This window comes from Thamnophis elegans, chromosome 4 (genome assembly GCF_009769535.1).
Source record: "Thamnophis elegans isolate rThaEle1 chromosome 4, rThaEle1.pri, whole genome shotgun sequence".
NCBI classification, from domain to species: domain Eukaryota; kingdom Metazoa; phylum Chordata; class Lepidosauria; order Squamata; family Colubridae; genus Thamnophis; species Thamnophis elegans.
This window is the reverse complement of record NC_045544.1, coordinates 101,832,364-101,854,581: the sequence shown is the minus strand read 5'-3', so window position 1 is coordinate 101,854,581 and position 22,218 is coordinate 101,832,364. Positions and strand designations below refer to the sequence as shown.

The window sequence follows — 22,218 nt, the reverse complement described above, 5'->3', positions numbered from 1 at the left end:
TGGGCAGGCTGGGGTTTCCCTCCCTCCCCACCCAAGCAGGCTTCTTGTGCAGCCCCAGCCCTCCAGCCCGTGGCACTTTACACATGTCCATGGTCCAGAACGCCTGGCTAGCTCAGGTGCACAGGGCAGTTTGCTGGCTGGGCACCCGCCCCACCCACTGCTCCTACTGCAAGGGGGCGGTGGTGGTTCTCATGCTCCCATTCCCAACCAAGATGCTGGAGCAGGAGGAAAAGGAGGTGCCACTATCAGGGAGGAAAAGGAGGTGCCACTATCAGGGAGGTGAGCTGCCCCAGGAGGGCCGGAGGAGAGCACAGCATGGAGTCGCTGCTGAGAGGCAAGAGGCATGCTGGCCAAGAAGCAACCAGGAAGTGGGGGCTGTGCTGTCTTGTTCTCAGTGATGGGCTGGGGGGGGGAGTGCTTGATCCCAGCCAGAGTTGGCACAAAACTCTCCCACCTGCTAGCCCCCCAACCCAACCACCGGGAACGCCGACTCTTACCTCCAAGGCCAGGAAGGAGCTCTGGCTTTCCAGTGGATGGAGGCAGCATTCCTCTCCCTGTCCAGGGCTGCAGAAGCAGGTCATAGGTGGGGATGTCCCACCACCCCAACAGGGACCAGGGGGGTGGGCAGGGTGGCAGGCAGGGGGTTGGGCATGGGGGTGCAAGGACCCTCGAAAGGCCAGGTGGATCCAGCACATTCACCCCAGACAGCTGGTCTTCGTGCGTGCCTGCATGGCAGAAACCGGAAGAGGTGCATGCATGCACCGGAAACAGGAAGATCATCTGCTTTTCTGATTTCCGGCACACGCACATGCTCCCATTTCACCGCTCAGTGCCAAAAAGGTTCACGCACACTCCCGTTTTGGCAACACTGATCTAGATGCATTGTTTTATTGAATTATGGAACTGGAGGCACCATCCAATTGCAGTCATAAAAGCTAGAGCTGACCCAAGCCTCTGTAGCCTTTACCCAAAGACTTCCATTGAGGGAGGTAGAAGACCTAAATATTTAATTAATGGAAGTTCCCTTGAATGTTTTTGAAATACAATCCTTCCTGCATGTGTGCGCATTTATATACACCCTTGCAGTTCTTACATTAATGAAAATAAGTATATAGCTTCAGTTCTCTCTCTCTCTCTCCCTCCTTCTTGGGGTGTGTGTGTGTGTGTGTGTGTGTGTGCATGTGGTTCAAGTGCTTCACCACACTCATGATGTTTTATGGGAAGTCTATTTTGTAATCCATCCATATTTTCTCACAGTTTCTACCATCTTTTTTCTTCGCAGAAAAATAATTCTGCTAACCCTCCACAAGAGTGTATTAAAGTGCAAACTGTTTTATGCCAACAAATATACAGTTGAGCAACAAAGTTTGATCTACAGGTTGGTGATCGGTGTATAACTCTTTACCCATGAGAAATGCAAGAGACTGCATAATTACCAATTATTCTTATGCTAGCAACATTTCACTTAAAATTTTATGATGAAAAACATAGTCATGCATAAAAAGAGTAATACCAAATGAATGTGAAATGAAAGGCAGAGGAAAACAAAATCACATAATGACCAATTAATAACAGAGCAGGAAAATACCAAAATGAGATTTAACTTTGCTTTATTGACTTCAGCTAGGCCTTTGACTATGTGAATCATTTGAGAATATGGAATATATTAAAGCTAGGCAGGTAATTCTCAACTTATGACCACAATTGGGACCAGACTTTGTTGTTGAGCAAAGCAGTGGTTATCCAAGATGTCATGTGACCAATTCACTCAACAACTGCAATCCCAACACTCTCGGTTGTGGTTGTTGAGTGATCTTGTAGCTGTTTAAGTGGACAATCTCCCAGGTAAGGCGGGCAGGATGTCTCAGGGTAGTGGGGAAGGTGCTGGAAGGCCCTGCAGACACCGCATAGAATTTGGGGGGTGCTGAGGACAAGACTCTCCATTTTGGTACTGCAAATCCTCCCTGAGGTGAAGAGATTTATCCTCAGCACCCCCACAACTCATGTGTGGTCTGCACCAGGTCTCCCAGAGCTGCCTCCAGTCCCCTGGGGTGCCCCATACTTTTTACCTGGGGCTTTGCCTAATTTTGGCAGAAGGTATTTTCCAGCACAGAGACTTGTTTCCATCCATGGCTGAATTGACATTTTCGCCTTTTCTGAAATGTTAAAATTGTATGGAAATAACAAAGTTACATACTAGTTCAGCTGCTACTGCTGGTGTTGTACAGTTAGTGAACTGACGCATTCGTCTCCCTGCAGTAACACCTAAAGGGATATTATTTAAATAAAAGATTAAATATCATTAAACGTTTGCATTTTTCTTGAATTGTCTTTTCAACTTCAAGTACTTCTGATGTAAATTTGTAGCCTTATCATTTCCCAGCAATATTTATCTATTAACCAAATTTAAATTGTTGCCCATCTCAAATGAATGCCCACTACTGAGACCGGAGTCTGAGAACAGAATTACAGACATTTATAGAGGTTGCCCATATAAGAAAGTGCTTCTCTTGAATGTGTAAAATGCACATTTTATATACCCTTGGTGCATGCATTATAAACAAGGCAGACTGACATTAGAATTTGTACTTATTGTTAAAAGAGAATAAGCTCAGAAAAGTTTCGTTTATTTGTCACACTTGACCAGCATTAGAATGAGACCACTCATTGTAACTATGCTTTGTTATAAAAAGTTACTATAGCTTAGAAGGAGAATGAGCCAGATTCTCGGGTTTCCCATATCATGATAGTATTTATGATTTGTTTAGTCTATTCAACAGGCAGGAGGAGTCAGCAGGAGTAAACAAATAACAAGCAAAGAAGACTTCAAAATTCAGGCTTAGTCTGATGTGCAAATACAGCCATTACAAGTAACACTAGATTTGAAAAAGGAAACATTTCACTGAATTATTTCACCATTAGGTTCTGGCTATATTTTTATATCTACAAGAATATTTCTATTACACAATATATCAGCTGGCCACATTCTGCAGGCCAAATGTGGCCTCCACTACTACCTCCAGTACCCAAAATCACTGCATTGAAATTCAGTGGCAAAAGAATTCTTCTTCTTTTTTTCATTTTTCTTTAAAAGAAATAACTTTCTAAATATTATGTTCTACTTATCTTAATGCACATTTTTAAAATAAAATATAACCCTTAAGACTCCAAACATAGAAAGCCCAAAATGGTCATCCCCACCCCCATCAGGAATGGCACATTTCCTGCAACCCTCCAAACTCAAAACATTTTTTTAAAGGCAAAAGTAGCTCTGGCAAAAAACAAAAAAAATTCTCCATCATATTGTTAGCAATTAGCAATGAGTTTGATTCCTATAATTTCCCCTTAAGAGACACCGAATGATGTTGAACTTTGTATTACGTATGTCTGAAAAAGGCAAATTATTCTCTATTGTTTCCTACTCATCCCACAGCAGAAGATGCTGGAGCTGAATTGATGTCCATGCTTTCATACTGAGCAATAATTCCTCTCTAAGAGAGTCTTTGCTGAAAGAAATCAGTCATCAACCTATATTCTGCAGGGCTTGGAAGCTGGACGGAAGATGCAGGGTGAACTGGGATAGAACATGATTGTGGTGGAAGAAACCTTCAGTTGCTTTAGACTGCATCACTTTCATTTCCCAGCGCTGCAAAAAAGAAAAAAAATTAAAACACAGAGACAAAAATGAAAAAAAGATCAACCAAAGTCCTGTGAATTTTCTTCTTTTTTCATATAATTTATATTAAAAATGTTAAAAATGAGGTAAAATTTAACAATAATCAATATAAAGAAAAGAAATAAAGGAAAAAAGAAAAAAATGGAAAAGCAAAAAGTGTGAGAGGATGAAAAAGAAATAGAAGTCGCTTCTGATTTTCTTCACAGCAATTACAACTATAAATACTATACAAAATTACATCTTACTCTATGATTACAAAAAAAAACCCTCTTTTTTATATCTTTCTTTCTAATCATCAAATCCATAAGTTCATTTTTTTCTGTTTCATGCAAAATGTCTCTAAGGGAGAAACCTTATAGATATTATGGGAAGCAGGCAGTTGCTGAAGTAACCACAGTATACACCATGTAGGGTTTTAAAGGTAACAAGCAGACCTTGAATCACACTCATCTTCGCTTAGTGTCCACAATCAAGACCAACAACACGATCACTAAATACTGCAGGCGTGAAACAGAAAATCACGTAACTGCAATGCTCTTACAATCTCATTTCCATTCAGTAGTTAAATAAGATATCATGTGACCATGACTTACAATTTTATTGCCAGCTTTTCCAATGACTTTGCTTGTTGGAAGCTAGTTATGACAGTGACAGTTGTGAAAACTGTGTTCAGACAGTTTTCATGTCGATATGGGATGCCGAAACATTCTTAAATGTGAGAATTGATCACAAAACTATTTTTTCACACTGTAGTAACTTTGAAAGTTTGTTAAACCGGGCAGTCATTAAGTGAGGATTACCTCTATGGGTGCATACCAAGGCATGCCTATTACTACTCATGCCACTGCATTCTGGATCAGTGGAAGCTTCAAGAGTAGCTGGGGCTGGGTGGCCTTCAAGAGCAGCCCCATGTAGAGCATATTGCAGCAGTCACAGCATTAAGGTTTGAATGAAGGGCATCCAATTTAGGAAAGGTGCAATTGGCACACCAGATGAAGTTGTACAAAGGCCTTCCTGGCCATAGCTGACAACTGTTTTTCAAGCAGAAGCTGGGAGGTCCAGGAAGACCTTCAGACTGCATCCCAACTCTAAAAGGGAAGTGGCATCCCATCCAAGGTCAGAAATGGAATACCCAAGATCTGGGCAACTCAAACACCCACAATCATTCAGTCTTGATCAGGTTGAGCCAGAGATGGTTTCTCCCCATCCAAACCCATACAACCTCCACTATGCTCTCCTGATATATTTGTCAATAATTGTTAGGAACATACTATCAAATGTTTATTCTCCTTTGGTTTTGTCTCTGGAGGAAAGTAAACCTTATTGGCAACAATCCTGTACTTTTCAAGGAAATATGGGCACTAACCAATTCAATTACTTTCTCCAGTAGAATTTCAACAGCTAAAAGAAGAACTTACATGACAACTGAGATATAGGGGGAAAATATTCATTCAGCCCAGAATCTATTTGATGGTTATGAAGCTTATAACCCCAAATGTATATTGTTGGAGAAATGTTTTCATCATTCCATTATAAGAAAAAATATGACTCATCTTAGAATCCCATGACAGACAGTAGTATTTTCAAATGTTCAACATGGACAAAAATGGTGGCAATTGAAGAACTGGGCACATCTACCAAGAATGGGTATGCGATTTACTTATTACCAACTAGAAAGGATAGAAAAGATAAGATAGGCAGGAGAAATGGATTTATCAACAAACCCGCTTGAGCTCCTTCAGAATTTGTTCATCTACACCTTCTTCCAGAAAAACATCTCGGACTCCTTCAATCACATCATCAATGACCGATTTGTAGAATTTAGGCTGTACAACAGAAAGAGATGTAAGAAGAGAGCTGCTTCTGGGTCCTATATTCCAGTGGTCCCCAACCCCTGGTCCGCGGACCGGTGCCGGGCCGTGGAGTACCTGGCACCGGGCCGCGCAGCGGCCGGGGGCCATGATCGCTGCAGTGGCCGGGGAACATGATCGCTGCAGCGCAAAGGCTCCTGGGCCGTCGCGAACAACGCCCCCACACCCCTGCGCGCGCTCAGCGGGCCACGGTAAAATTATCAAAGGCTGACTGGTCCGCGGCGATAAAAAGGTTGGGGACCACTGCTATATTCCATTGAGATAATACATCTAAGAAATAAGGATTGGGTGCAGAAACAAAGAATCTCAGAATGTTGTCTCTTGTTAAGAATAAATGGGTTAAAAATAAATGGGTGCTGAATGGAGATTGAATACAAAAATTCAGTGACCAGCACAATGGTCTAAATTAGGGGTGTCAAACTCAAGGCCCAGAAACCCCTGGAAACAGTGAAGGACCAGTCCGCGATGCTTCTGCCAGTGAAAACAGGCTCTCGAGCTCCATTTTTAGCTGCCATGGCCTCCTGCAACCCAGTGAAAACAGAATTACTGTGCAGCCCTCCCAAGCTCCATTTTCACTGGCAGAGGGTTGCAGGAGGCCATGGCAGCCAAAAACGGAGCTCAAGGGCCTGTTTTCACTGGCAGAAGCACCCGACAGTAGTGACATCGAGCCAGCTACCCTCATCCTGGCCACACCCACCCAGGCCCCCCGAGGTCAAACACAACTCTGATGAGGTCCTCAATGAAATAGAGTTTGACATCCCTGGTCTAAATGAATGGTGCTATGTATAAATTGTTTTAGCATGCTTCTTTTTTTAATCTTGGGCCTTTAATTCTTTTTGGCTTAGTATTTGTTACTCCTTTTCTGTAGACTGCACAATTATCCCAAAAAGAGAATAGTTTTATGAGTATATTTATACAACACAATGATGCCTAGTCCCAAAGAATACACATAGTCATCTAAAGAGAAGTTCCATAAGAGAGTTTTAAAACCCAGGTCCCAGATTTCCGCCCTGTTCCATTCCCAATTGTGATGATAACAGAGAAAACAGAACAGTTAACATTCATGTGATTGTCCTCAAAAGATATCAGTACAAATGCTGGCTTGCTAGTGCAACTCACTCACAAAAATTGGGAGCAAGCTGAATCATGCACAGGCTGAAGTTTTAAATATTCCACCTGGCCTTATTGTACAATATGTTGTTCATCCTGTCAACAAAAGCCACACTCTCCTTAAAATATTAAGTGAAAAAAATCATTTATTTTTCCTTTCTCAAAATGTTTTTTAAATGTAATTGCATTATCCAAAATGAGGGAATAAGCAACAATCACCTTCCTTTTTAAGATGATCTCCTTATCAAAACTGGCATCTGAGGTGCAGGCAAGTTCTTGCCAATAATTCTCAAAGCTCCTTGTTGTGTGGGAATAGAATAGAATAACAGAGTTGGAAGGGACCTTGGAGGTCTTCTAGTCCAACCCCCTGCTTAAGCAGGAAATTCAACACCACTTCAGAGAAACGATTATCTAATCTCTTCTTAAAAACTTCCAATGTTGGAGCATTCACAACTTCTGGAGGCAAGTTGTTCCATTAATTAATTGTTCTAACTATCAGGAAATTTCTGCTTTGTTCTACATTGCTTCTCTCCTTGATTAATTTCCACCCATTGCTTATTGTTCTACCCTCAGGTGCTTTGGAGAATAGCTTGACTCCCTCCTCTTTGTGGCAACCTCTGAGATATTGGAACACTGCTATCATATCACTGCTGGTCCTTCTTTTCATTAAACTAGACATATCCAATTCTAGAAACCTTTCTTCATATGTTTTAGCCTCCAGTCCCCTAATCAGATTGTTGTTGGGGGCAATATGCTGACTCTGTAAACCGCTTAGAGAGGGCTGAAAGCCCTATGAAGCGGTATATAAGTCTTATTGCTATTGCTATCTTTGTTGCTCTTCTCCGCACTATTTCTGAATGGGATGAATTATATACTAATGCCACAATAAATAAATACTGGCATTTTATAATGTTAACTGTATTGCAGTTTTTAAAATCTGTTCTGAAATGCAGTGCAAATTTGGACTGATTATGTTTTGCATTCAGATCAAAACTATATTCAATTTAGATCAGAGTCATTGTGAAAGATAGCAAATTAATTTAAGCATGGGCTTAGTTTGATTCTTTTAAGTATTCACCCATAAAGCAGTCTTTCTGTTAACTAAAGCTTTCCAACTAGATTTCTTCTATGTTTTTTATCATTTATTATTTGGGTGAATAGAAATACAAGGCAGGCACTAAATTATACACACACAGCTTCAAACAAGTAATTTGAAGCAGATGACCTTTTAAAGAAACAATGAGCATTTTTGTGAACAGCAGGTATGTGTCTGAACTCTAGATTTACTGAATCAAAAAAACAAAACATTTCAGATACCTGCTTCATGTTATTTTGGAACTGTGATAATCTGAAGGTCAGAAGTATCAGCCAAAAATTTCAAATTTGAATTCAGCACTAAATTGTGAGATGTTCTAAGGTAAATCATTATGGCTCAACATACTTTGTTATAATTAGTGAAATAATGTAGCATGAAATTCTTTGATGCTCAAAACAGAAAGTATATTACATTAAATATTATTCTTCATTTGACTTTCAGACACATTTCTTGTCAACTAAAGAATTACTATCTAATCTAGTCAATTAAGAAGATGGCTACCCTTCAGACTAATTCTAAGAGGGTTACCATGTTATATTTTTCCAAGGATATTGTTTCAAAACTCATTCTACACTTATCCCCAAACTACTTCCAAGTGATGGGTGGGACTGATTTACTTCTGAATGGAAGGAGATGCAGGCTACCTGTAGCATCATTACGTGGTGGTCAGATTACTCAGAGCAGGAGCCCTTGATGAATCAAGACCTAATCCAGCTCTTTATCCTACTCAAGGCATCTTCACAGGCAGCCACTACTACTTATAGTCACCTAGGCATCCCATTATCTTATCTTGTGAATAGGAATCTAGAGGCCAACTGCACAAGTCTGAAATACTGTTGCTTATACCCTAACTACCCCATTTCACAGCCTTCTCAAACCAACTGAGCTGTGTGTCATCATCCTGTTTTATTTAACTTGTTCAAGGATTTAGTCCTTCCTCTTCAGCAAGATGGGTTTTTCCCCCCACTCACTTACTGAGGCCATGTAAAGGATAGCAAATACATTTGCTAGTATGCTCCGTTTAGTATTAATCTTAGTTGTGATAGCCTATAAACCCAGCCCTATTATGTACCTCCAGAAAATAGGTTTACTGTATTCAATAGCCAGGAGACAATCAACGCAGCCTCCTCCTGCACTGAGCAGACCCTCCTATCCAGGGGAGGGGGGTCGGTTCAACCTGGGCTGGCTTTCAATCCACTTTTTTTGTTTTCCTTCTTTCAATTCCCCTCCACCCCACACTTCTTTCACTCTCACCACAGGGTTGCCGTGAGCCATGGCTTCTCGCTCTCTCCTCTCCCTTTCTCTTTCTCTTGCGGCGCCTCCGGTCTCCGCCGGTGGCTCCATGGCGCGCTTAAGTGGCCGTCGGGGCTCCCAACGCTCGTCCTCGCGCGCCCCCTGGCGTTTCCCCAGGCAACAGTCACGCCTCGCCAAAGTCTGGCGTTTTCGCCAGTTAGCGAAGCAGAACTTTGCGGGAAAAATAAAGCGGGGTTCAGCAAGAGCCCGAAAGGAGGATTCCTGACGTGAGAATCCAGTGAAATAACAATGGACAAACATCAAATACTTTCGAGAAAAAGGGAGCGACGAGGGAAAGGCTCTGGAACAGGTTGGTAGTATCAAATTATCTCCCTCCTTTATGCCAGGGGTGTCCAAACTTGGGAACTTTAAGACTTGTGGACTTCATGGCTGGCTTGGGAAATGAGTGGCTGCATCGTCTTTGAACTTATTCTGGGTCCATTGACCCGACAAACGACTATACAGGATGAATTATTGCTTGAGATAATTTTTGAGACTCCTGTCCTAGATATAAAGCACCAGTTATCTTCCTTCTCAATAGTGTATGAAATGTTGCTTTTAGATCAATTTGGAGAGCAGTATTTTAATTTGGATCTATTTGGAGAACAGTACTTTTTAAAAAACAAGTGACTTGAAGAGGTACACAGGTGCACCTTTACCTGCATTGGGAAAGCTTCACCTGACCAACAACCACTTTTTAGGCTAGCTTGTTGCGGAAACCCAGTTGATGTGGATTATTCATGATTCAAGGTGTCATTGTGTCAATACAGTTGGATAAGACTAAGTCACATGCTTGTGGTGGTTTTTCTGGGAGGCTGGGAATCTGAACTGAATATTTTGCATTCATCCTTCATCCCTCTTTATTGCCATCCTGTGTTGTCTGGATTTTGGCAGCCTATGTATGCTAGTCCTAATTGTTTTGGAGCTGTCAACACCCACAATTTTGCTAAACTACAATTCCCAGCATTCCTTTCTACAAAAAGGTTGGGTTGTTGAATCTTGGAGTTCAGCAGCAGCTGGAACCTCACCTGTTGCCTCTTCCTGTAAGGCATAAATTAGAAGAAATTTGGGGAGGAAATTTCTGTAAATTGTGGAGATTTTGTAATTCTTCTGGAGAGTTACAGCTTTTCTTGAGATAGTAGACACTAAAGCAGCACTAATTTTGTTGCTGATTTCTGATCTGAGCAGCCTCAGCCCGGATTTCCAATATACCAGGCATATAAAGAAAAAAGGGAGGGTGTGCTTACTGCCTTTTGCCCTTCTCAATATCAACTGGAGGGAAGACCACTCCCCAATCACAGCACATGGGTCCCCTAAGGGGACATTTAAAGGGATAAACCCTGTTCACTGATTTAGCCTTATCACAACTCAATTTTCCTGCACTTGGGATAGCTAGTGGCTAACAAAAGGCTCTTCCCCCTGCTTCCATCCCAACCCCTGGGATTAGAGAGTTGGGAAAATGAAGAGCAGTGGATCTCCCTCATTCACCTGACTGATAATGGGGGAGGCTGCCTAGTACCTAGGTTGGTTCCTCTTTCAAAACCAAACTTCCAAATCAATTGGCTTGGAGCTGTGGCAATAAAGGAATCAGCCCACACCTGAAAGCCTAGAGGCCACAGGGAAAGAGGTGTGTCAACCATCTTAAAGTGGTCAACAGGCACTGATGCATAGAGAGTCACATGCTGCACAGAATGGTCAATGAAGTGCACCAAACTTTACCCATAGCAAAAGCTGTGTTGGAATAGGGGGGGGGGGGACACTAAAGCCACAATAGTCAAAGATAATCTCTCTCAGGTAGCAATGCTATAAAAAAGAAGCTTGCCCAGACATTTGTACCATGGTTAAGGGCAACAAGGATTGATTGCTAGAAGTTGTTCCCTATCCTGCCTGGATATGCCAAGCAATAGAAATAGCAATAGCACTTAGGCTTATATACCACTTCATAATGCTTTTACAGCCCTCTCTAAGCGGTTTACAGAGTCAGCATATTGCCCCTAAAAATCTGGGTCCTCAATTTACCAACCTCAGAAGGATGGAAGGCTGAGTCAACCTTGAGCCGGTGAGATTTGAACTGCAGCTAGCAGTCAGCTGAAGTATTTTTTGTAAGTGAAATAGCATAGGACCGTGATGGTGAACTTATGGCATGTGGAGCCATATCAGCATGCATGCAAGCCATTGCCCTAGCTCGGCTCCAGTGCCCATGCGCCCGCTGGCCAGCTGATTTTTGACTGGCCCGTCCACGCTGCTCTATCCCTCCCAAGAGTCTCCACGCAATGCCAGGTAAGTACAGGGCTCATACAGAGCCTCTTGGAGGCCGTTTTCACCCTCCCCAGGCTCCAAGAAAGCCATGTGTGCATGAATGGGGCAGTGGGGGGTGAGTCACATGTGCATGCACAGGGGGAACAGGGCGGGGGAAGATTAAATTATGGGTGTGGACGATAGTGTGCCGCGTGCTTTTGGCAGCCAAGGAGAAAAAGCTTCACATTCACTGGCATAGGAGATGTCCTGAAGATCATCAGTGAGGTACTTTAATGAATGATACTTTTTTTTTCTGTGAACGTATCAGATCCTGTTTTAAAGTATGCTAAAATACTTTTAACACTTCTCGTGATAATAAATTCCAGTTACACATTATGTTTCCCGATGCAAGTTTTTGACTAACCTGCAGTCATTTTCAAAGCATGAACAGAAGCATTGTTTCATCATAGCCCAGGTGAAGCAATCCACAGTCACTCTGGGTTCTCACCTGGCTGCTACAGAGGGAGATATGGGATTGAAGCAGGTCAAACCCACCTGCTCTTTTGAAAGACGAGTTCCTTTGGCCGCCTCTTCTACTGTACCCCACTGTCTATAAGTCTTGTGTGGTGTATACAGAACTTCTACCAGAATGTATTTTCTTCCTCTGCTTTCTTTTTTCCCTTTCTTCTTAGACTAAACTCTAAGGAATTATCTTATGTGTGCTTGTATATGTTCTAAACTATAAGCCACTCTATGAATATCTGATTGAACAGATTAGTCAAAAATGTTTTTAATAAGGATTGTGGGTGTGAATGCAACAGAAATAACACCCTGATTTCAAAAATAAAACTGAAAATTGCTCTGAATAAACTAAACCAATCTTATAATTTACTTAGCAAGGTTTTCAGCCACTGGGTAGGGTTGGGAGTCAGTGACTGGTCCAAGGTCAGCCAGTGGAGGTTACAAGAATTGAAATAATAAGAGTTCTTATGGAGGAGGAAACTAGGGGAAGCTCGGTGTTTTATTTTTACTGATAGTATTTGGAGAATATGGGTCAACAACACCATGATGAATTCTATAGATTCAACATGGATAATAGCTAAAGTATTGAATCAGAATCAGAATAGAGCTGGAAAAGACATGGAAGTCTTCTACTCCAGCCCCTGCTCAAGCAGGAGACCCTTATAACATTTCAGACAAGTGACTGTCCAGTCTCTTCTTTAAAACCTCCAGTGATGAAGCACCCACAACATCTGAAAGCAAATCGCTGTTAGGAAGCTTCTTCTTAATTCCAGATTGTTCCTCTTCTTGATTACCATAGTTTCGATCCATGTTTCTTGTTCTGCCCTCTAGTGCTTTGGAAAATAAATTGAACCCCTCCTCATTGAGGCAGCCTCTCAAATACTGAAATACTGCTATCATGTTCCCCCTAGTCCTTTTTTTTTTCCTCTAGACTAGCCAAACCCAAATCCTGCAACCCATTCTTCATGTGTTTTAGTCTCCAGGCCTTTTAGTTGCTCTTCTTAGCACTTTTTCCAAAGTCTCAACATCTTTTTTGTATTGTGGTGACCAAAACTGGCTGCAGTATTCCAGGTTTATGGCCCTACTAAGGCTTTATAGCACAATACTTTATAAATATACTTTATAAAGATTGAGGAGATTCACGTCTGTCCTCAGCCATGAAAGTTCATTTGATAACATTGGGCGACAGGTAGTCCTCAAGTTACAACAGTTTGTTTAGTGACCATTTGAAGTTACAACAGCACGGAAAACAATGCTGTTATTACCATTTTTCACACTTATGGCCATTGCAGCATCCCCATGGCCATGTGATTTACATTCAGATGTTTGACAACTGGTTCATATTTGTGACGCTTGCAGTGTCCTAGGGTCATATGAACACATTTTGTGACCTTCTGACAAGCAAAGTCAATGGGGAAGCCAGATTGACTTATTTCGGAGTATAAGACGCACTTTTTTCCTCAAAAAAGGAGGCTGAAAATCTGGGTGCGTCTTATACATTGAATACAGCATTTTTGCCTCCCGAAGCCCCACCCTTTCACCAAAATGGCCGTGCATACCCTTATGGAGGCTTTCAGAGAGTTCCTGGGGGCTGGGGAGGGTAGAAATGAGCAAATAACAGGCCAGCCCCCCCCCAGCCCCCAACAGCACTCTATAAACCTCCATCAGGCTATGCTTACAATTTTTTTGACAAAAAATGGGCCCATTTTTTGCTCATCCCCCCCCCCCCAGGAGCACTCTGCAAGCCCCCCTCCAAGGCTATTCATGCCCCCGGGGGGGGGGGGACAGGCTTGTTTTCGCAAAAAACAAACCGTTTTAGGGAGATTTGCAGAGTGCAAAAACTTTTTTTTCCTTTTGGAAAGCTCTTTAATTCTTTAATTAAAATTTTAATTCTCTTTGAGAATTACATTGAACAAGTGCTGTGCTAGCAGAAACAAAGTCTTAGGTGCTGCAGATTATCAGCGATTTCCTTCTCCAGCACATTGATAAATACACCTAGAAACATCTACCTATCTACCTACTCTCGCTCTCTCCCTACCTATCTACTGTATTTCTTTCTATATGTATCTCTATTTCTCTCTCTATCCCTCTACCTACCTACCTACACACTCTCTCTTCCTACCTACCTACCTACTGTATTTCTGTATCTCTCTCTATTTCCCTATCTATCCCTTTACCTACCTACCTAACTACTCTCTCTTCCTATCTACTGTATTTCTCTCTCTCTCTCTTTCTCTTTCTATCTCTCTATCCCTCTACCTACCTACCTACCTACCTACCTACCTACACTCTCTCTCCCTACCTACCTACTGTATTTATCTCTCTATTTTTCTCTCTCTCTATCCCTTTATCTACCTACCTACTTACTTAACTACTCTCTCTCCTTACCTACCTACTGTATTTCTCTCTCTTTCTCTCCCTCTCTATCCCTCTTATCTACCTACCTACTTTTTTTTAAATTTGCCTCTTCAAAACCTTGGTGCGTCTTATACTCTGAAAAATACTGTAATAACACTGTTACTAATTTAACAACTGCAGGATTCACTTAACAAATATGACAGGAAAGGTCATAAAATGGAGCAAAACTCACTTAACAAATTTCTCACTTAGCAACATAAATTTTGGCCTCAATCTTAGTCGTAAGTTGAGGACTACCTGTATCTCTCACCCCAAGATTAACTTCAGAGGACTACATTGGTATGGTGATAAACTTGGAGAAATCACTGCAAGACCCCCCCAAAGGAAAGGCACAATATAAATGTAATAACTAACCTAATTTTGTCAAAGCAGATGATGATTGCAAGAATTTGGATGCGACGCACATTTGAGAGTTGCCTTGAAACAGCTTGTGTAGCTATTTAACACATCGCCCTCCAGATAAGTTGCACTTCAGCAACCTTGATTCCTAGCCAATGACAAATACCATGTGAAATACATCGATCAAACAGATTGCAAGGAGCAGCTTCAGCTGCTTTAATAATAGTCAGGTTTCCTGCAATTGACCTGGGTTTGTTTGTTTTTTGTTATTGTTGTTGTTTGCTTGCTGGCTTCATTCTTCCGTGTTATCTAAATCTCAAATTTCTTTTAACTTATGTAATTTTTTAGACCTTTTAAGATACTGTGTTTAGTACTCTTATTTTGGGGGTATTGGTTAACTCAGTATTACCCATCTATTATTCAGTCTTGTTTTGAACTGACCAACTGCATGGGTTTTTAAATGTCTTGTTACCCACTCTGGAAGCATTTTATACTCAAGGATCAGAACATAATATCAGCTTTCTGGTCCCCCCCCCCCCCCCAAGAATCAGTCAGCACCTTGTGAACCGCTAAGCTGTTTAACTGTGGATTCTTTGTGGAATTCTTTATAAGTTCCCCCACACATTCTGTAAAATTGTGCAACGTTTTAGGTTTCCTTAAACAAGTGTTTCTCAACCTTGGCCACTTGAAGGTGTCCGGACTTCAACTCTCTGAATTCCCCCGCCAGCGAATGAGTTGAAGTCCAGACATCTTCAAGTGGCCAAGGTTGAGAAACACTGCTTAAACCTTCATAAGCTCTCTCTTTTCAAGATGTGTGTGGGGGGGGGGGGATAAGGTCGCAGTCAGTGTTGGTTGGGGGGCAGAGGTCGACCCCTAGGCCCCTGAAATATGGGGTGCCGCAGGGTTCAGTCCTGTCCCCCCTCCTGTTTAACATCTACATGAAGCCATTGGGCAAGATCATTCGGCGGCACGGGATAAAATACCACCAGTATGCGGACGATACCCAGTTGTATCTGTCCGCCCCATGCCAACTCAGTGAAGCAGTCGACGTGATGTGTCAGTGCCTGGAGGCTGTTAGAGTCTGGATGGGGGTCAACAAGCTTGCGCTCAATCCAGACAAGACCGAGTGGCTGGTGTGTTTCCCTCCCAAAAATTGGCTAAGTATTCCATCGCTCAGGCTGGGGGGTGAAATTCTACGCCCCTCAGACAGGGTTCGCAATTTGGGAGTCCTCCTGGATCCACAGCTGGCCTTAGAACATCATTTGTTGGCTGTGACCAGGGGGGCATTTGCCCAGGTTCGCCTGGTGCACAATTGCATCCCGACCTGAACCGGGAGGCACTCGCAACAGTCACTCATGCCCTTGTGACCTCAAGACTGGACTACTGCAATGCGCTCTACATGGGGCAGCCCTTGAAGAGCATTCGGAGACTTCAGCTCGTCCAGAATGCAGCCACGCGAGCGATTGGTCTCCGGATATGCTTCAAGGTGCTAGTCGTCACTTATAAAGCCCTTCATGGTAATTACCTCCCAAAGGCCCATTAAATCCCACAGATTAGGCCTCCTCCGGGTTCCATCTACTGGCCAATGTCATCTGGCTACTACCTGGGGGAGGGCCTTCTCTGTGGCTGCTCCGGCCCTTTGGAACGAACTCCCCGCAGAGATTCGGACCCTCACCTCTCTCCAGGCTTTCCGCAAAGACGTTAAAACCTGGCTGTGCCAGCAGGCCTGGGGTTGACGAGTTCCCTTCCCCTCTTGAATCGTGTGACTGTTGATTGTCTTTTTAAATTCTCTTTGTACCTTGTTTGTTGTATTTCCTTCTTGCTTACCCCCCCCCCTTGGGTTTGTTAGCCGCCCTGAGTCCCTCTGGGAATAGGGCGGCATATAAATACAATAAACCTTAAACCTTAAGCAAGAAGATTCTTAATTCATCGCCCTTTGTGTAGACCCTGACTGCTTGTGAGATTCTCAAAATCATCTTGTTGGACTAGTGAGAGGAACAGATGTTCAATTTATCAACTTTTATCAGCAGCAAAACTCCTGTTTTCCTGTTAAGAAGTGAAATATGCTTGCACAAAACTCCTGCATTGTCAGGGCTCATTAGCAAGAAGCAATCAAGTGTCATTTCTTTTTTTTTAAAGGCAGTCATTTCTTTACTTGGCATAGGTGTTTCCTGCCACATCTGCCACTTCCTCATAATTGGAGGTGCAATGCTGCCATCTGCCAGCCAAAGAGAATGATGTATATTTTCTGTGCAAAGCAGAAGCCTCAATTTAGTTGTTGATTTCAGCTAACTGAATCTGAAAAATAGGTTTTTATTTGTTTAAAAAAATAAATCATGTAATTACATAGCTGCCCTGTATCCTGAGGCAACAATAATAAGAACAGTGCAACAAATTGAACGAGTGGGACAGTCTTCCTGTGAAGCAGTTCTGCATCGTAATCACATTTTCTAAATGATACTGTCCAGAATCAAATTGGGTGGTGCTGCTGGTTAATTCTGGCAAAGCGTGTACTTTACATCAGTAGCCATAACCATGAGCCACAGTGCCATTGTGGTTAGAATGCAGTATTGCGGGTTGACTTTGCTCACCGCCGGGAGTTCGATCCTAACTGGCTCAAGGTTGACTCAGCCTTCCATCCTTCTGAGTTAGTAAAATGAGGACCCAGATTGATGAGGGTAATATGCCAACTCTGTAAAGCACTTGGAGGGTACTGTAAAGCACTGCAAAGCAGTATATAAGTCTAAGTGCTATTGCTATTGCTCTTCATAGCTGAGAATACACATTGGACCAAGCTGTGGTTTTGTTTAATCATGGTATATTGAATTAATTATGGTGGTTGATTTTACACAATTCACCATAAATTTGCAACATTTACAAAATACAATACAATATTACACCTAATATTTTAAACCACAATGAAACAATACTATATAATTTAGTATAAAACTGGTAGCAAGGAATTGATCACAAAACGTACTAACTAAAAGATTTACCAGCTGCTATTATGAACACTGTAAAGTATAATACCTAGGACCTCGGGAGAATATTCTTGTCTTTTTTTGTTTGTTTGTTTTGCATTCTGCATGAAAAGCATCCATCTCAAGCATAACTAAGTCAACAACAGAGCACGAAACTGTGCAAACATGTTGAGCAAATATGCTTTCTATGGCATTTTTCAGATTCTTCCCCTGCTTTTTTTGATTGGCAAAATCCAATTTTCTTCAGCTTAGAGGTCCCTCCAATATAGCAGGTACCTGGTTAAATAATAGATCAGAAACTACCATATTAGGAGAGCCTAGAGTTCAAGTTTCCAGATGATATTTTGGGGGCAACCTTGTTTAATAATAATAATATTTGCCAAGCTTGCATCTGTTAAATATGAAAAAAGAGATTCTTTCAATATACAGAGCCACAGAAGTTATAACTGGCTTATTTCTACAACATACTAATCTGGGTAGGTTTGCTTTTGGTAGTAGATTTTGTAATTGTAATTCAAAGGAGTGATGTAGCATATACTAATCCAGTCCATTTGATTAGTTTATGGGTTAACTTACTATGCTAATACAGATATTGGGTTGTTGGAAGGAATGTCCATCTGGGTTCAGTTCCAAGTGGGGGAAGAGACACTGGAAACATGATGGCTGCTTGGAAAGATGGTTTAATGGTGGACAGGATCACATGCTTTAAGATCTTGGGCAAAATTAAAAAAAGGAAGAGATGTTCAGTTTTATGCCCTCTCTGGGCTTTTGAATTTGAGCTTGTATTCTGATTGGTTGTCAGACGCCCATGGGGCCATGCAGGGGCAACTCTGTAGGCTGTCCTGAATCCCAGGCTTGATTGACTCTTGCTGGGGGATGATGTAATGAAAGGGCTTTGAGATTCCTATTATGGCTCTGCCTGAAGGAGATAGAGCTTTGTTATGTAGAATAGATTGGCCCAAGCTTTAATAGCCCTTTGACTAAGGTGACCAGACATCATGATTTCAGCATGACAAGCATGCTTTATAACAATTTTTCCCGTTTCCCGCTGCGTTTTTAAAAAGTCCCAATTTTCTGGCTTCATGTTGAAAGCCCAGTGGATTTGCTTAAGAAATCCTAACCGGGGCAAGACAAAAGACACCCTGTCTAATCCCTCTCTCTGTCTCAGTACTTTCATTGAAGATATTAAAACGTTAAAGCAACAAAACAGACCTCCCCCTCCCGCGCCGCTTTTTACCTCATTTTATAAGAAAAAAATGATCTAGTACCATAGAGCTGCAGGAAATGGCTAGAGAGGTTACTTCCTGGATTTTCCAGAGGGGAGGGGCACGGAGCTTGGAGGACTGCTCTGAAAAATGGTGGCATTTTTCCCTGACTAATTTCACCATTTCAATTTGCTCAGTTCTTTGTATTAACATCTACATCATTCTGGGTTTATTGGAGTGCAAGCCTGCTGGTAAGTGGGTTTTTTTCTTTTATTTTTCAATGTATTTTAAAATAATATTTTATTTATTGTGCATAGGATTTATTAAAATAGTTTTATTCTGTGTGGATTTAAGTTAAGAACTCCCTGTTATTAAGCTTTCCTCAATTAATCTCTGAGTAGATTCCCACCAACTTAAAGATCCCAAGGGCACATCTTGGAAGCTACACCTTTGCTTAGTTTATAGATGATGCCTTTCCTTAAATATGAAAATAAATACATTTATTGTTCAAATGTGTACATCTCAATAGAAATGACTCTCAGGGGGGACAACAATCCACTAAAATAATAATATAAAACAGTAATTACAAAAACAGGAGCAACTGTTATGAAAATTATTATTAAAAAATAAAGAATAAAAATGGAGTTATTAAGTATATTAATTGCAGCAACCACAATACAATACCTTGGTCCTTTTTTTCATTAAACTAGACATACCCAATTCCAAGGAATTAAAAGACGCTTGCTCCTGGGGAGGAAAGCTATGGCAAATCTAGACAGCATCCTAAAAAGCAAGGTGACCAGATTTTCAGTAAAGAGGGACACCTTTGACTGGGGGTGGGGGCTTGATTAAAAATTTTATACGGAGCAACAAAAATTTTCATACAACGCAAAAATAGTATTGTAATATTTTTTTATTTCAACATAACTACAATTTACAAATATAAATTGTAACTGTTGCCAAACATCAAAATTTTGATCACGTGACCATGAAGATGCTGCAACGGTCGCTAAGTGTGAAAATGGTCGCTAAGTGTGAAAAATGGTCATCAGTCACTTTTTTCAATGCCATTGTAACTTTGGTCACTATACCACCTTTCTTGCCACAGTTCTTAAGTGAATAACTGCAGCTGATAAGTTAGTAACATAAGTGAATCTGGTTTCCCCATTTGACTTTGTCAAAAGGTGATTATATGACCCCAGGACACTGAAATCATCATAAATACGAATCTGTTGCAAAACATCAAAATTTTGATCGTGTGACCATGAGGATGCTGCAACGGTCGCTAAGTGTGAAAATGGTCGCTAAGTGTGAAAAATGATCGTCACTTTTTTCAATGCCATTGTAACTTTGGTCACTAAGCCCATTATATCACCTTTCTTGCCACAGTTCTTAAGTGAATAACTGCAGCTGGTATTTTGTATTTTGGATAGAATCTTTTTTTTTAATTGTATTAGACTATTTTAAAAAAGATTCTATCCAAAATACAAAATACCAGCTGCAACTATACACTTAAGAACTGTGGCAAGAAAGGTGGTATAGTGACCAAAGTTACAATGGCATTGAAAAAAGTGACTGATGACCATTTTTCACACTTAGCGACCATTTTCACACTTAGCAACCGTTGCAGCATCCTCATGGTCACGTGATCAAAATTTTGATGTTTGGCAACAGTTACAATTTATATTTGTAAATTGTAGTTATGTTGAAATAAAAAAAATATTACAATACTATTTTTGCGTTGTATGAAAATTTTTGTTGCTCCATATAAAAATTTTAATCAAGCCCCCCCCCCCCCGGTCAAAGGTGTCCCTCTTTACCAATCTGAAAATCTGGTCACCTTACCTTTGACAAAGATGGGGTAACTGAGTTTCTGCCTCCCCTTTTAGGGGAAATAGTCTGCCCTTTTAATATTTCCTAAAGTATTTCATTTTTCTAGTAGATGGGTGGGTGCTAACTTCCTACAGGGTCAATTCAGATATCTGGTTAAAATAATGCAATGGTAGACTGCACAGGGAAAAAAACCTGCTATCAGAAAGCTGCTATCTCATGGTTGAGACCAGAGCTCTGAAGTGAGGATATCTTGCAAGGATCTCTCCCACTATAGGGATAAATCTTTTTAAGTTTCAAGTTCTAAATTCTAGCAATCTCTTTGCAACGAACATATGAATTGTTAATTCTTTGTTCAATCTTTATAGAGATCAGCAAATAGAACTATATTTGCACAACATACTAAACCACAAAAAAGCCATTTTTAACCTAGGCTTCATGTAGACCCAACTAACCCTTGTTGTTAGTTTATGGTTCAGGGTATTATGCAAATTCCACACTGGCTCAAGTAGACCAAGCTTCAGAAAGCCAAACAACATGTTGCCTCTGTTCAATATGGTTTTAAGTCAAATATTTAGTCTGCAATCTGGTGTTATTTACTTGCGGATAAACTTTATTAAACTTAAGAGGGGTTATTTCTGACTAGACACACAGCACTGAGAGACAGTATAAGCAAGAGAGCAGGCTGTTTCTTATTAGTTTGGTTAACAGTTAATTATATGCAAGAATAAATTGTTCCTTACTTAACTACTGTCTGAGGCTGAAGTTAAAAGGTTGAAAGTAAGAATGGGATTCAGAGTGAGAAGCTTTCCCCATTGGTCATATCCAGGGGCTGTTCATTTTTAATTATTTCTTGTTTACACTGTGCTTCAGAGCTAAAGATGATTTATATTTAATGTCAGCTTTTATTTTTAAAAAGATAAATATTGCTGTTTTTGAGAGCTGTGATCCATTTAAAAAATGCAATTCTGATAGATAGCTGATGCCATCGTCTGGTTTAAAGAAGTACTGCTATAAACTTAAACGAAGCAGTTGATTATTAAAGAAAGCCATGTCTTACGTTGCAAATTTAAAACAATTCATTCTGAGTAATTTGCACAGCCCTAAAAGAATATCTAAACACTTAAATCAAGGGGAAACATGGTATGATCTCAGCCTGTTGTCCCTCCAGTTGTGGCCCGCTTCCAAAAATGTTTAAATGTAGCCCCAAACCACAAAAAGATTGCATATCACTCATACAGTATAACTCTTTTACAAACTGCAGCAGTGGGTTTTTTTTTTCAAACTAGGCAACTTTAAAATATGTTGACTTTAACTCTCAGAAGGTTGAAAGGACTAAATTAAAGTCTCTCCCTGGGGAATTCTGGGAATTGAAGTCCACACATGCTATGTTTGAAAAAACACTGATCTAAGGTAATCAACAGTCCCTGACTAGTCACAATTTTTACTGTTGCCAAATTGTACTTTAATGCCACGACTTAAATAGCCAATTAGAAACACACTTGTGGCCATGAAGAGTTATTAACTTGTGGTACTGAAATAATTATTTGTCATGCTTTGGTTTGTATTGTTATGAGCCGAAGTGGCGGTGGTTAGAATGCAGTATTGCAGGTTAATTCTGCTAACTGCCAGCAGTTCG

At 41.0% G+C, this 22,218-nt stretch overlaps 1 protein-coding gene across 1 annotated transcript in view; it reads right to left on the bottom strand.

The window, feature by feature from the left end:
• Window positions 1-22,218, bottom strand: part of LOC116507753 (stonin-1-like) — a 63,831-nt gene that overhangs the window by 8,852 nt on the left and 32,761 nt on the right. Inside the window, exons 4-6 of the mRNA XM_032216079.1 lie at window positions 5,401-5,502; window positions 3,529-3,646; window positions 2,198-2,265 (exon numbers count right to left, since the gene is read on the bottom strand). Of these exons, the coding sequence (XP_032071970.1) occupies window positions 2,198-2,265; window positions 3,529-3,646; window positions 5,401-5,502 (288 nt within the window). The remainder of the gene's footprint in view (window positions 1-2,197; window positions 2,266-3,528; window positions 3,647-5,400; window positions 5,503-22,218) is intronic.